We start from the raw sequence: 14,761 nt of genomic DNA, 5'->3' as shown, positions 1-14,761 counted from the left end.
CCTTCTCTCGGTCCTTTCCTTCATCCTTTCCTTCTTCTCTCTCTATCCTTTCCTTTGTCCTTTCCCTCTTCTGTCATTTCCTTCTTCTCTCTGCTCTTTCCTTCTCACTATCCTCTCTCTCTCTATCCTCTACTTCTATCCATTCCATCTTTGCTCATTTGCTCCCTTCTTCTCTGTCTGTTCTTTCGTTCTGTGTGCTTTCCTCCTTCTCTCTGTCCTTTCCTTCATTGTTTCCATACTCTCTGTGTCCTTTCCTTCTCTCTGTACCCGTTCCATCTTCTCTCTCTGTCCTTTATCTGTCTGTCCTTTCCTGCTTCTCTCTCTGTATCCTTTTTTTCCCCAGTTCACCTCCTCCCCTCTTCTCCTCCCTTGTTTCTCCCGCTGTGGAGTCAGAGTCGAGCCCTTGTATGTGCTGGCCCATGTCAAACCTGACACTTTAATATGACACACAGGCAGAACTCGTGTGTGTGTGTGTGTCTCTCTCTTCCTCTCTCTCTCTCTCTCTCTCTCTGTGTCTCTGAGTGAGAGAAACCACAGTGCTCAGCTTTCATACACTGTACCTCAGTAACCTAGCGGTGTGTTTACATTTCTAAATTAAACACCTTTTATTGAGTTCAGGCCGCAGTAGCTGCTCCAGACAAGCTCTGCAGTTAAACAGAGCTCACGTTTGGGCTTTTTCCCACACAGTCAGGTCTGTTGGTATTAAAACCCAGTAAAAATAAAGTCAGCCTATCATAAATAAAGCAAGCAGGCTGAATATGTGTTAATTAGCGTCGTTCAGGGGCCTGATTTAAGAGCGGCTCTGGCCATGACAGCAGAGAGCTGTGCAGATATGTAGTGAAGTGTTGTGCACTGGGGCCAGTTTGGCTGGAGTTAACCCTGAAACTGCAGGCCTGTTATTCAGTTATGAACCATAAGATTTATTACTTAGTAACTACCATTAAACTAATATGGAATTTATGTAGTTATGAGAGTGAGAAGTGTGGAACCAAATACAGACCCTTAGAGTTTAAGCTTGGTGCTGATGGTTGTACTTGTCCTAAGTGCATGGTAGTACGCATATCGTCAGTGTCAGACAAAAACATTGCATCTCAAAAATGGTAACTTTTCAGTTAATATAAAAAAACATTTTCTTTGTATTTTGGAGCATTTCTATTGGATGTTTATCATGATGTTTTGGCTGGTGATGTTTTGACAGCTGGTGTTTTCAAATTATGTAAAAAAAAAAAAAAATGGTAAATGACAAAAATGGACATAAAAGGTTTTGTTGTGAGAGTGATGCTGTTATGATACCTGAATTGTATCTTAATCAACAGATGATGTATTCATAGTATTCCAGAACATGGAAAGGAACCTGCACTACTTGTACTCTCATATATAGTGCAGCTAATCTGGTACTATCTGCTCTCAAAATGTATGTGACTAAGAGCATCACTTGAGAGCTTTTCAGGAAGCAGAGGAACATTCAGTTTTCACCATTTATCTTTTTTTTAGAACTAGAGAGTAAAATGGAATTAGGCATACTATTCAGCTTCTCTCCTGTTTAGTTGAAAAAAATCTTTAAATGTAGTTAATTAGTTATGTCTAGTGTCTGAATTTGCTTCTTTAGTTTTGATACGGTAGCTTATACCACACCAGTTAGCACTGTACTGAATCATTACTCACTTGCCTCAAACAGTGTACAGTTGTTAAGCTTCTGACACTGTATGACACACTGCTGTCTACATACATGGATAGAAGTACAAACCTGGTTCCAAAAGTTTGGACAGGCTGATAAATACAGAAAGCAGTGATTAGTAAATTCTGTTTGAAACCAGTGCAGTTTTACCTCATGCGCTTTGTTTTTTGTAAAAATGTGCTAATTCCAAATATGATGCCGTGCCTTGACATGTTCCAAAAAACGTTGGGACAGGGTCTTATTTATAATGGTGCACTGAAGAGTCCAACTGATCCAGTTTTGAAAGCGTGATTTTTTGCCATTCTTCGGTCATACAAGTGTTCAGTTGTGCAACCTGGGTCGTTGTTGTCATATTTTGCACTTCATAATGCATCACACACTTTTAAAAGGAAACAGGCAGGCCAGTCCAGCACCTGCACTCTGATTTTGCAGCCATATTGTAACACATGCAGAAGGTTTCTTGGCTTTGTCATGTTGAAATAAGCAGAGACTTCACTAAAAAAAAAAAAAAAGAATGCTGCTCCAAAATCTGTTTATATCTTTCAGCAATAAAGGTGCCTTCCACAGTTGTGAGAGCTACCCACTAATGAATGTACCCTCATACCATGACAGATGCTAGCTTTTAAACTTTACGCTGGTAGCAATCTGGGTGGTCTTTTTCTTCTTTGGTCCAGAGAACATGTTGTCCATTCCATAAACAGTCTGAAAGTTTGACCTCAGTACACATTCTCACTGTGCATCAGTCCATTTCAGTTAAGCTTGAGCCCAGAGAAGTCGGCGGTGTTTCTGGATATTGTTCATCAGTGTGCGTAGTACAGTCTTATCCTGCGTCTGTGGATGCAGCAACAATTTTTATTGACAGCAGTTTGTGAAAGTATTCCCAAGCCCATGCAGTGATATCCATCACAGAAACCTGCTGGTTTTTAATGCAGTGCTATCTGAGAGGTCGAAGATCATAGGCGTTAAGTTGTGGTTCTGCCCTATATGCACAGAAATTTCTCAGAGTTCCTTGAATCTTTTGATGATATTATGCACTCTAGAAAGAAAAATGCCTAAAATCCTTGCAAAAACTTGCTGCAGAATGTTGTTCTTACACAGTCAGTCTATTTGATGATGCATTTTTTGGCAAAGTGGCGAGCCTTGACCCATCTTTGCTCATAAAGGACTTTCCTGGATTCCCCTTTTATAGCCAAGCATGTTTATGTCACCTCTTTTAAAATGTCTTCTGAACATTTAACGAATGAATGTTGCTGGTATCAATTTTAGAATGAGCGTACATCTACAAAAAACACAAAGTCAAATATCTTGTCTTTGTACTGATTTTGTTTAAATACAGGTCAACGTGAATTTACTTACCACTGCTTTCTGTTTTTATCAGCGTTTCACATACTTTCTGTATTTTGTCGGAGTTGGGTTGGTACATAGCAAGGCTAAAAACAGTAGCAGCAGCCATCAGCCTAAATTTTGTTTATACATCTGTTCATCTGGATGGAAGGTGTCAGATAATGACCTTTTGCTGGTCTTGTCTCCCTGCAGTGTTCAACGGCCACACTAAGCTGATGAAGGAGAGGGAGAGCACGCCCAGGCCGAAGAGCAGGGAGCTGTTGGTGAAGGAACGCTCGGAGAGGGCAGAGGCTCGGAGAGAGCAGAGCCAGTGCACCACAACCAGAAACCACACTGCCAATGGCCACGGCCTCAGAGGAGCCGCAGAGGAACTACGCAAGCAGGTAGGACTTTATCTCAAACTCATAATGCAGTTGCAATACAGAGAAGCGAATTGCCCTCCTCGCCAACTTGTTGATCTGTTTGGGGGCGTGTTGCTAAAGCCCGGCCTTTTTTAGGTGTTAAGTGCATGCAGTGTTGAGAACAGGCCTATGTTTTTTTTTTTAATTATACATTTCAAGTCGAGGTCATTACTCATAGAACACAACTAACCATTAATAAATGAAGATGAATTAATGACATGAAAATACAAAATATTCTGCTATAATTTTTTTTTTGCATCAAACAGCAACTGAGTGAGATCATGTCATCTGGGAAAGTTGGCAAAAAAATCTAATGAGACGAAATTAATGCTGCATCTTTACTGTATGAAACATCTCTGATTAACAGCCCAATGTTCTGATTAAGCATTTGTGTTTTATAGTAGCAAAGTACATAAAGGTTAATAAACCATTGTAGAGACATATACCACCATTCCTTTTAGGTTTGAGGAAAATTGCATATTAAAATGTTCTAGAAGGAAATTGTACTGTTACAATGTTATAGCAACAACTAACAAAACAATTTCAGTCAGTAAGGTCTGACTGATATCCAGCGTGTTCAGTAAGGTTAATTATCAGTGCCAACGCTGATCCAGTATATTGAATCAGTGCATCACTAATTATTATTATTATTATTGCTGTTATCGTTTGTGGTGTTTTAATGCAATTTGCAGGTGTTACGTCTACTGAAAATGTTCAGCTGTGAACAGTTTTTAAGCTTTTTGGCAACGTTGTAGTCAGTACAGTCCTGCCAGCACAGCTATCTTGAATTGAATTGAATTGAATTGAAGTGAGAGAGAGGAAGCATCAGTCTTCTCTGACTCAGACAGCACGCTGTGACATCAGCTAATCAGAAGCAAGCGCTGGAGGCGGCTCCTTCCTCTTCCTCTCCTCTGAGAATGAACATCAAGGCCCAGTATGGCCTCCACATGATCCGACTGCAGCCTGCCGACTCTAACTGCTACAAAGCGCTTAATTAAACCAACGCTAAACCTCACTGATCAGAGCACAGCAAAGCCGAGATCGTCCAACTTAGCAACCTTTTATTCTGGCTCTATGTCTCTCTCTCTCTCTTTCAGTCTCTCTCTCTTTCATTATCTCTCATTTGTGTCTGTTGTAAGCAGTTTGTCAGTTTGAAAAGCATGTGTGTTTGTGAGACCAGTAATGAGAGCGTTAACTAGAGATGGCACAGTACTAATTTTTCTTTTATGGTACGAGTGCCGATGCTGATATAGAAACCTTGATTATTGGCTATTATACAGATATTGATCATTTTTTCTTTCGATTTTTTTCTGAAGCTTTAAAAAAAGTTATTTTTCTTGAAGCACTTTACTTAAGATGAGCATCTAAACGTAGGCTATCATGCTCAAACCATTGGTGGCACCAGAACTGCTGTTTTTGTGGGGTGACGTTAAATTTGCAGGTGGAAGGAATTCAGATTTCACTCAGAGGGATAAACTGCAAAAAACTAAATACAACAAAAGCAAAACATAAAAAAACATGCAGCAGGAGACTGAATTACTAGTCGACCAGAACACATACAACACCAAAAAACACAAAAAATCCTTGCATCTCTTGCTTTGTACATGTGAGTAATAATAACAATCATCATTGGTATTTAAGTCCTCAGTGTTAATGAGCTGGTTGATGATTGTGGCCACGTTCAGATTTGGATATCTGTAGTTACTGTATTTATTCAATCCTATATCATTATCTCAGCTGCGTTCATGCTTAAAACAAGCTGTGTTCATCCACTTCCAACCATACGGTCTTCTCCACATCTAACTCCAGAATGCTGAGATCATCACTGCTGAGCATGACTTAATAAACTCATAAACACAGGAGAGGGGCATAGATTCAGCACTGTACACTGCAGCAAGGTGACTGAGAGTGATGTCTTAAATAAGACAGCACTGAGAGGGTTAAGTTAGATGTGTTTGTGTGTGTGTGTGTGTGTATGTGTTTTTGTGTGTGTGTGTGTGTGTGTGTGTGTGTGCGCGCACTGTGTTCGTCCTATAAGCTGCAGATGTGCAGATGTTCTGTGTTAAATCTTCCTGCCATCCTGCAGCTGGTCTATAGCAACACATGATGTCATCTAGACACACACACACACACACACACACACACATATGCAGCTAAACCCACTTCAGAGAGACAGACAAGCTAAACATCTCTCTCTTTCTCTGTTTCTCTCTCCCTCTTTCTCTCCCTCTCTTTCTCTCCCACTCTTTCCCTTTTTTCTGTCTTTTTCTTTTCCCTGTCATTTTCTCCCTCCGTCTTTTTTCCTCTCTTTCTTTCCACTTTTTTTGTCACTCCCCATCTCACTGTTTTCTTTGCCCCCCCCCTTCTTATGTCCTTTTCATTGACCGAAATGTTCAGCCTGTTTATTCTCACATCTTTCCTTCTGTTTCTTTATGTTTCTCTATCTTTGTTTCTGCTTAGCCTTTTTTCTCCCTCGTCTTTCAAATTTCCTCTCTCGGTTTCCCACCCTACATTGCTCCAGACCACTCTCTCTCTCTTTGTCTGTCTGTCTGTCTCTCTCTCTCTCTCTTTCTCTCTCGGCTGGAGTGGCAGAGTGGGTGCTTTGCTCCGTTGGGCACAGACTGGTGACAGGCAGAGCGGCTTCTGTCTCTCTTTCTCTCTCACTCTCTCGCTCCGCCTCCTCCAGCAGACTAAACAATCACAGGCGGAGAGGTTTTTCCTCTCACGTGCGTGAAGCCTCAGGAGATTTACAGTAATGGAGTCATTGAGCCCCCTAGTGTCTGAGTCAATCACTGCACATGCAGCATTTGTATCACTGCTGACAGAGCGAGAAAGCGGACACTCTTTCTGCTGAGTAGGATCAGCATTGCAAGCACACACACTGCTGCAGGCTCATAACATCTCTGGAATGGAAACTTCATAGCAGAAGATAAAAGTGCACTTAACACCTCTTTAAAAATTCTGAAACAGAAACATTGTGTTCCATTCATCATGAAATATTCACACAATGTAAAGGATAAAAGGATAGATAGATGGACAAAGAGACATGTACACACACACACACACACACACACACACATACGAATATATACCTGTTGTCGGAACAAAACCTTGTGTCTCAAAAATGTTAACTTTGCAGGAAAAGGAAAAAACTTACTTTACTTTTAATGTAAGTCAATGGAACCAGAAGTTTTTTCCAAGGCATTTTAGGCTGTTTCTTTTGGCCCATTCATCATGAAATTTACACACAATGTAAAGCACAACAGGCATTTTCAAAAAACAGCAAAAATGGAAATATGAGGTTTTGTTCTGACAGCAGTTATATATATATATATATATATATATATATATAACTGTATATGTATATGTGTATGTGTGTGTGTGCATGTGTATTTGTGTGTGACACAATAGATAGATACATAGAATCTGAATGCGAATGGAGAAAAATAGCCCTCACACAGTTTGCAAATAACAATCCTTGAGTCCAAGGATGTAAATTCTTGCTGGCATATCAAAACTTATAACTCCAAAAAACTCCTCTTTTCTGTTCATTTTAATGCTATTTGGAAATACAATTTGTTCTTTGCATTGTGTGAACATTTCAGGATGAACAGACCAATAATAATGATCCAATTTGACTTACTTATCCAAAATTAACTCCCTTTTTCGTGCTGTAAAGTTTCAGAGATGCGAGGTTTTGTTTAAACAGTGTGTTTGAACAGTGGTATAAGTAGTTGGTATGTAAGGGTGGAGCTGCTGCAGAGCTACGGCAGAGTCACCTTACTCCTGCCAAGCTACCTGCAGAGAGCATCCATCACGCCCACCCTGGGGCTCCAGCACTGTCTGCATTCTCTGCATCTCCCCTCCCTCTCTTTCTCTGTCTATCTTTCTCCCTTCCTCCCTCCCTTCGCCCCGCTCTCCCTTCCTCCCTCCCACCCTCTCTCCCTTTCTCCCACCCTCTCTCCCTTCCTCCCTCCTTTTCTTACTTGGCCGACAAGAGGGGAAACGACTGATGAAGGAGATCGCGTTTCACTCCCCCCTTATCTTTTAATAGCCTCTCTTTGTGTTTGGCTCCACCTGATAGGAATACAATACAGCGTCCTGCTCCGGAGGCCCGCTCCAGTCTGTCCTCTGGCTCAGCCCACTGATGGATCACTGCAGCCTGGGCACACTTCACTTAACACTACCTCCAATGTGGAGCATATGCACAGCGGGAGTGCACAGTGTCTCATTTATGTTTCCAGCTTTGCTGTACTGATATAGAAGCAAAACACAAATGATCTCTCTTAAGATCTTTCTTAAGAATTTGTGTGCCATGGGCTTCCTGACCTTTACAGACATTCCTGGTGAGTGTTCTGTTGGTGTTTTAAGGAATCAAGACCTGGATGTACACAATGATGTTATTTTTAGTTTTAGTCAGAAGTTACAAAAACTGGGTGCTTCAGATTGTTTTTAAAGAACACATTATAATTTCTGGAAATATGAATTCTGTCAGGTTTACAGTACTGTTTAATAGGGATGCACCTATCATGAATTGGGCTGATTTTTATTAGTCCCCCCGCCCCCAAACTCATACTGTGTGGGCTAAACAAACATTCAACAATATAACATTTTACAGTGCTTTCTATTAGACATCATCACTGTGTAAATAACATTATTCACTCTTTTATTCATATGCATTTAAATTCTTAAGCAAAAAATCAGTGCCTGTTTAAATGATATGAATCAAATAAATTAGGACATCAAAAGTAAGAGGTGATTGATTGTTTAGCACAAAGAGCCATTTACAATTATGCTATGACAGCACTTGGCAACACTTACCTGCCTCATGTCATGTACCTCATCAAACTTTAACACAAATGAGAAGAGTAAACTGGCCGCTGATTGCGTGTCTGCTGATTGTCGTTTTGGTTGGCTCTGATCATGCATCCCTACTATCTGTGTTTCACTTTGGTGTAACAGTCCAATCAAAACAAGCTATGTCATGTTTGTAAAACATTCTTTTGTCACAGATTTGTGCTCAGGAGGCTGGGGTTCAGTAACTTTATAAATGCTAACTCCAGGGATTAAAACCTATAACCATCTACTTGCCTCTCAAACCAGTAGGCTGCTGTCCACCCTGCTATTATGTCAGTATCGGCCATGTCTGGTCAAAATAATGTAGGTCAATCTTTGAACATATAAAGCGTTCATCAAGTGTTTTTAATGTATTGCAAAGCATATCACAGTAATATGTAGCAGTATAATCAGTGTTTTTTATGTTTTTTTTATGTGTTTTTTGGTCCATGTCATTCAGACCTATTACAGTCACACACAGAGGAAGGAGATGGGGTGGATAGTGAGAAAGTTTGGTGTGTCTATGCATGCGCATGTTTTTGACCATATTAACTCACTCTGAAGAAGCAGACGCCATCTGAAACTGGGGGTCAGCAAGTGTACCCACTTTGTTGCACTCTCCAAGTTCAGGTTGTAAAGTTTTATTTTGCGATTTTAACCCATAGGGCCATTTTGGCACCGCCTTGCTCTGTTGAAAGCATGTGTAAATCGGTAACAGTATACCTTCAGTGCTGCAAAAGAAAACTGGGCCAAGAAAACAAAGTGAAGGAGATGAGACGGCGGCCCTGTCTGCAAGCGGGGCGGCTCAGTCTAATTCCCACAACCGCCTTTAACCAGCGAAGGTCTGGGTGTAACCCAAGCCTCGTCTGTAGCGCTCTGAAGCCGGTGGGGGGCCTCAGATCTGCAGCCTTTTATTTGGAGCATTAAAGTGGAATTACAGAGCTTGAGGAAACCATACCATATAAAACTGATTTTTATGTGCTGGGATGGGATTTTCAGCCAGACACTATATTCTGAAGTGAATTTGAAACAACCAGTAGTTGGCAATGAGTATACAGTGTCACTTTGTTTCCTTCTTTTTCTGTCCCTCTGCTGTTTTCTTTCCTTTGTTTATTAAGTCCTGTTGTAGCTGGAGTTGTTGTTTGCAGCAAGAATGCTTTGTTCACTGAAGTTGATATGACTTTAGTTCCCGTTTAAAGGGCCCATATCATGGAAAACCCTATTTTTCACTTTGATGAAATAAGAGTTGAAGTATGTAAAAAAGTGTAATGTTCTATTTGAAAATATGGAAGATGAGATGCAAAACAACCCATTCTGAATTAGTTGTTTCTGTAATGTCACAAAACCCAACGTATTTACATATATATCCACCTGTTAAACCTAAAACATGAGTGTTTCAGTATGGATTGCTTCTACATATCTCACAAAAACAGCCTGAACGAGTATAAAGAATTAACAACGGCTAGTCATGTAAAATGGTCATGAAAAAAATAATTATGTCCATTTAACTGCATAAAACCACACCAACATCATAAGTGGAGCTCAAAAAATGAAATACAAGAAAAACATAGGGCCATTTAATATTGGCAACCCAGAATGTCTCATGAGGCAGCCTAATTGAATTCAAAACCCTAAATTAGATATATATAATATGAAATGTCTTCACTAAAAGTGATATATTTTCCCTCTGTGTTTCCTCTTTATTTAATGTCCAGGTCTCAAAAATGAATGGGCTTTCACGGCTGTCTCCCGCCGGCTCGCACATGGCCGCTGCCAAAAAGCCGAAGGACTACCGACTGCCGTCCAGAACTGTGAAGTACACAGCCACCGTGACCAAGGGCCACGTCACCTACACCAAAGCAAAAGGAGAACTGGTGAAGAAAGCCAAACTCAACCACAGCAGGCACTCAGCTTCTGCTGCTGTTGGCGGTGCCCAGAAAGCCCACAGCACCAATCAGCACCAACCAGCCAGCAACGGCCACGCCCCCCAGCCCCCTCACTCAGGTAAAGCCCAAAGTAGCAATGCAAAAACCCGCAAACAGGTGCTATTATCCAACGGGGTCCACAGCGAGGCCAACACTCGCTTCAACTGGCGGCTGAACGGGCGCCACAGCATCAAGGAGGAGGAGGACGAAGGGAGGCAGGTGCGACATAACCTGCGCAACTCTAAGCGCAGGATGGACTCGGCTGTTGCCGTGGTTACGGGGTCAGAGGGCACGGATGCTAAGTCCAAAGCTTCTGTCTCTGAGGCTAAGAGAGCTAAGCTCCAGCCTAGCCCTCTGGTTGAAACACGCAGTAAAAAAGCTCTGGGCCAGGACAAAGCCTCCAGTGCCCTCGCTAACGGACACAGCATCACAGAGACAGCCGCTTCCCCCACTCAAAAAACGGGTTCTCCTGCCCCCCCTCCTGCTTCCCCAGCAGCCCCTGGCTCCCCCGCCACCCACCAGAGCCCGGCTAACCCGGAACCGGCCCGGCAGCGGCCCAAACGAGCCTCGGCTGGGAAACTAATGTTCATCAGACAAGCACAGCAGAGGGCCCAGACCAGCGCGGCCTTTAGCCGCTACGCTAACACTACCTCAAACAGCAAGCCCTCCAAACCAGCAGAGCCCCAGGCCACGCCTCAGTCCCAGCCGCGGGTGGACAAGGAGAAAGAAAAAGAGAGGGAGAAGGAGAGAGAAAGAGAGAGGGAGAGAAGTAGGGCAGGATTCGCAGCCCTGCCAGATGTTCCGGTCTTCAGGCCCAACCCCCGGGAGTTTCAAGACCCCCTGTTGTACTTGGACTCTGTGAGAGAGCGGGTGGAGTCCTGCGGCCTCTGCCGGGTGCTGCCGCCCTCAGACTGGCGGCCGGAGTGCAAACTGAACGATGAGATGCGTTTTGTCACCCAGGTGCAGCGCATCCACAAACTGGGCCGCCGTTGGGGGCAGAATGTACAGAAACTCGCCTGCATCAAGAAGCACCTCAAATCTCAGGGCATCACAATGGAAGACCCCCCAGTCATTGGTGAGTTGATTCAGTTCGGTTTACTTCAGTTTTATTTATATACAGTGGTCTCAAAAAGCATTTCAACAGTTCTACTCGTGTGAAATTTGTTGTGTTAAGAAGCAAAATGTCAAACCAGGTGGCATTTATTTTAGACGGACCATTCCCACGAAGTCATCTTCAGTTTGTTGAAGTATACTTTCAAAAGGATGCTAATCATTATTGTTTGAGCAGTTTCTTTGCAGACTTCTGCTTCCAAAATGCTTTTGCACACTTTCACATTTATAATCTCATCAGTGAACACAAGCACACTGACATCACTGTAAGAAAAAGGTTTTCACCACTGTGCTTTTCAGAACTCTTAGTGTAGTCTGGTTGTAATATTGTCCAGGATTTCTCCACACAAAGAGTTTACCGTCAGTTTTGATGCTGTGCGAAACATTTTGTTAAACATTTTATGAGGTGAACTAATGAACCCCATTAAAGTTTAGCAACTGTTAAACAAGTAAGTGTCCAAATTCTTTTTGAGGTACTGTAGCACTTTTTGCAACTGATATGACAAAGCGGCTCTACAGAAAGACTCCAATGTTCCAGCGGCAAGAAGAAACTCTCTAAAAGCAAGAGGAAGAACCACTGAGAGGAATCAAGACTTTGAAGGAGAAACTTCATAAAAGCATGAGGAAAAACAACTGAAAAGAGCCAAGACTCAAAACGAGGAAGCTCTTAAGAGCATGAAGAAGAACCACTGAGAAAAACCAAGACTCAAAATGAGAAGCTCTCTAAGAGCATGAAGAAGAACCACTGAGAAAAACCAAGACTCAAAATGAGAAGCTCTCTAAGAGCATGAGGAAGAATCACTGAGAGGAACCAAGACTCAAAAAGAGGAAGCTCTTAAGAGCATGAAGAAGAACCACTGAGAAAAACCAAGACTCAAAATGAGAAGCTCTCTAAGAGCATGAGGAAGAATCACTGAGAGGAACCAAGACTCAAAAAGAGGAAGCTCTAAGAAACTCTCTAACAGCACGAGGAGGAACCACTGAGAACCAAAAACTCATGGGCTTAATGGGCCACACCTGGTAGAACAGTTATGATAACCACTTGAGAATAATGATTAAAGAAATTAGATTACACAAAGGCACATGGATCAGACACACAGAAATTTTGACAGATTTCAGTGACTGCAGGAAGTGTAGGGAACAGTGTTGCTTCCGTTGTTAAGTTGCACCATAAAAGAAGAAATAGCTTGTTGCATGGGCTGAACTATGAATGATGGCAGCAGCAAACAGTGGTTAGATTATTAGATTAAACTAGTAATAGTCAACAATTTAATCAGTTACAGATATAATCACTAGTTTCAGCCCTACGTTTGACAATGAACAAACCATGGCTTCTAAAAAATGGATTCCAGGGAGCCTCTTGCATCACTTGGAGCAACAATTACAGAGCTGTTGACCCAGCACTTTTCTGTCAGCTGCGTGAATCAGCAGTACCATTTGCTTCTAAGTGAATTAGATTCACTCCAGATGAAGTCGGAACAGCAGTCGTGCTGCGCAAATAGGGGTTAAACACGTCAGCAAAATCGCAAATGACATACGAGTTCTATTCCGCTGCGCTACAGTAATGACGTGCAGCTTGAGTCGTCTCACGGACAAATCATGTGACTTCACCAGCCCCAATAAAGGCACATGTTAAGATATAAGCCCGCCGTCAGCCCTGGTTAGGAAACAGTAGCTCACCAAAATTGCCTGTCTCTGTGGGTTTGCCAGAGGCACGGCTGAGCGTTTACGGCCTTCAGAAGCAGCCCCTGGCCTCTGGTTCCCATCAGCACTTTCTGTTCAGTGTGAAGGTCCAGGTTATGTGGTTGGAATAAATGTTTACTGAGGCGCTGAGAATGCAGCTGCAGTGCTGGAGCGGCTTCAGCCGGAGAGTTAAACTGCCGGACGTTGACCCGTATTCAAACCCCCATTCACTTCTCTCCTCCGAAATCATGTTCTCCCTGTTACGCTTTGAGAAACAAATAAGGACGTGATGGATATGATGGATATGATGATGACATCATGTTTTCCTCTTGCTTTTACAGAAATAATGACCTGTGAAACTGAATGAATATCTCTTCAGTATCTGATCTGCACTTTAAATGTGTTTCCTTGCAGTGGTGTACTAGATTAATACTGGCTCATAAACAAGACACTCACACACATCTCTCTCTCTCTCTCTCTCTCTCTCTCTCTCTCTCTCTCTCCTTTCATTTTTTGTATCTTTCTGTTTCTTTCTTTCATTCTGCTTCTCTATCTTTATCTTTCTTTCTCTTTCCTGCTCTCTTGTTCTCTTTGTATCTTCCACATTTTCCCTCGTTTTATCCCTGCGTCTTTCTTGCTTTTATTTTATTTCTCTCTTAATTTTCTTTGCATATTTCTTTGTTTGTCTTTTACTCTTTCCCTCTCACTTTCTTTATCTTTTGTACCTTTTTCCTTTCTTTCTTTCTTTCTTTTTCTTTCTTTCTTTCTTTCTTTCTTTCTTTCTTTCTTTCTTTTTCTTTCTTTCTTTCTTTCCTTTACTACTTCTTTGTCTTTTTCTCTCTCTCTAAACTTTTGTTCTCTGTCTATCTTCCTCTCCCCCTTTTTTGTCTTCTTTGTTTTTTTCTTTGTATCTTTGTTTCTTTAATTCTGCTTCTCTTTTATCTCTTTTGTTTTCTTTCTGCTCTCTCTCTCTCGTTCTCTTTTTATCTCCCACTATTTCTCTCCTTTTATCCCTGTATCTGTCTTTTTTCTTTATTTCTCTTTTACCTCTTTCTTTACCTTTTTTCTTTCTTTCTCATTTTCGTTCTCTCTCTCTCTCTCTCTCTTTCTTTTATTTCTCTCTCTCTCTCTCTCTTTCTTTTATTTCTCTCTCTCTCTCTCTCTCTCTCTCTCTGAAGGAGGCTGCGAGGTGGATTTAGCGCGGTTCTCTGAGCTGGTCAGTGATATGGGTGGAATGCAGCAGGTGATGGACCTGAAGAAGTGGAGCCGGCTGGCCGACCTGCTTCGGATCCCCAGGTCAGCGCAGGACCGGCTGGCCAAGCTGCAGGAGGCGTACCTACAGTACCTGCTGAGCTATGACCAGCTGAGCCACGATGAGCATCGCTGGCTGGAGCAGGAAGTGTTGAAGGAGAAGGAGATGCTGGAACGCCGCCGGGGGCCCCTGGAGGGCCACTCGGAGAATGCCCAGCACACCCTGACACTGCCCCGCTACGAGCCCAAAAACGGCCTGACTGGACTGGGCCTCCGAAACGGCTTCCACAGTTTAGAGCCGGATCCCCCGCGGCAGGCCGGCCGCCGCAGACTCTTTGCTCAGGAAAAGAAAGGGGACAAAGCAGAGAGCCACCACGAAGATAAGAACAACGAAGAAGAAAGCGAGGATAAAGGGGTTCTCAGTGACCAGCACAAGTGTATATACAAGGTGAGAGAGGTTTTGTTTATTTGGTTTTTTGTCCTCAGGCAGGGACCGTTTTATGGGGGTACAAAAGTGTATCGCACCAGGGACG

General features: G+C 42.5%; 1 protein-coding gene across 4 annotated transcripts in view; it reads left to right on the top strand.

Moving 5' to 3' along the window:
* Positions 1-14,761, top strand: part of jarid2b (jumonji, AT rich interactive domain 2b) — a 171,785-nt gene that overhangs the window by 140,292 nt on the left and 16,732 nt on the right. For all 4 annotated transcript variants that reach the window (XM_036565982.1, XM_036565981.1, XM_036565984.1 and 1 more), the window contains 3 exons: positions 3,215-3,405; positions 9,975-11,259; positions 14,156-14,676. In XM_036565982.1, coding sequence (XP_036421875.1) covers positions 3,215-3,405; positions 9,975-11,259; positions 14,156-14,676 — 1,997 coding nt within the window. The remainder of the gene's footprint in view (positions 1-3,214; positions 3,406-9,974; positions 11,260-14,155; positions 14,677-14,761) is intronic.

The sequence above is a fragment of the Colossoma macropomum genome, unplaced genomic scaffold (assembly GCF_904425465.1).
Source record: "Colossoma macropomum unplaced genomic scaffold, Colossoma_macropomum, whole genome shotgun sequence".
Lineage (NCBI taxonomy): Eukaryota > Metazoa > Chordata > Actinopteri > Characiformes > Serrasalmidae > Colossoma > Colossoma macropomum.
Note: the sequence above shows the minus strand (reverse complement) of the source record. Positions and strands in the feature narration are given on the sequence as shown.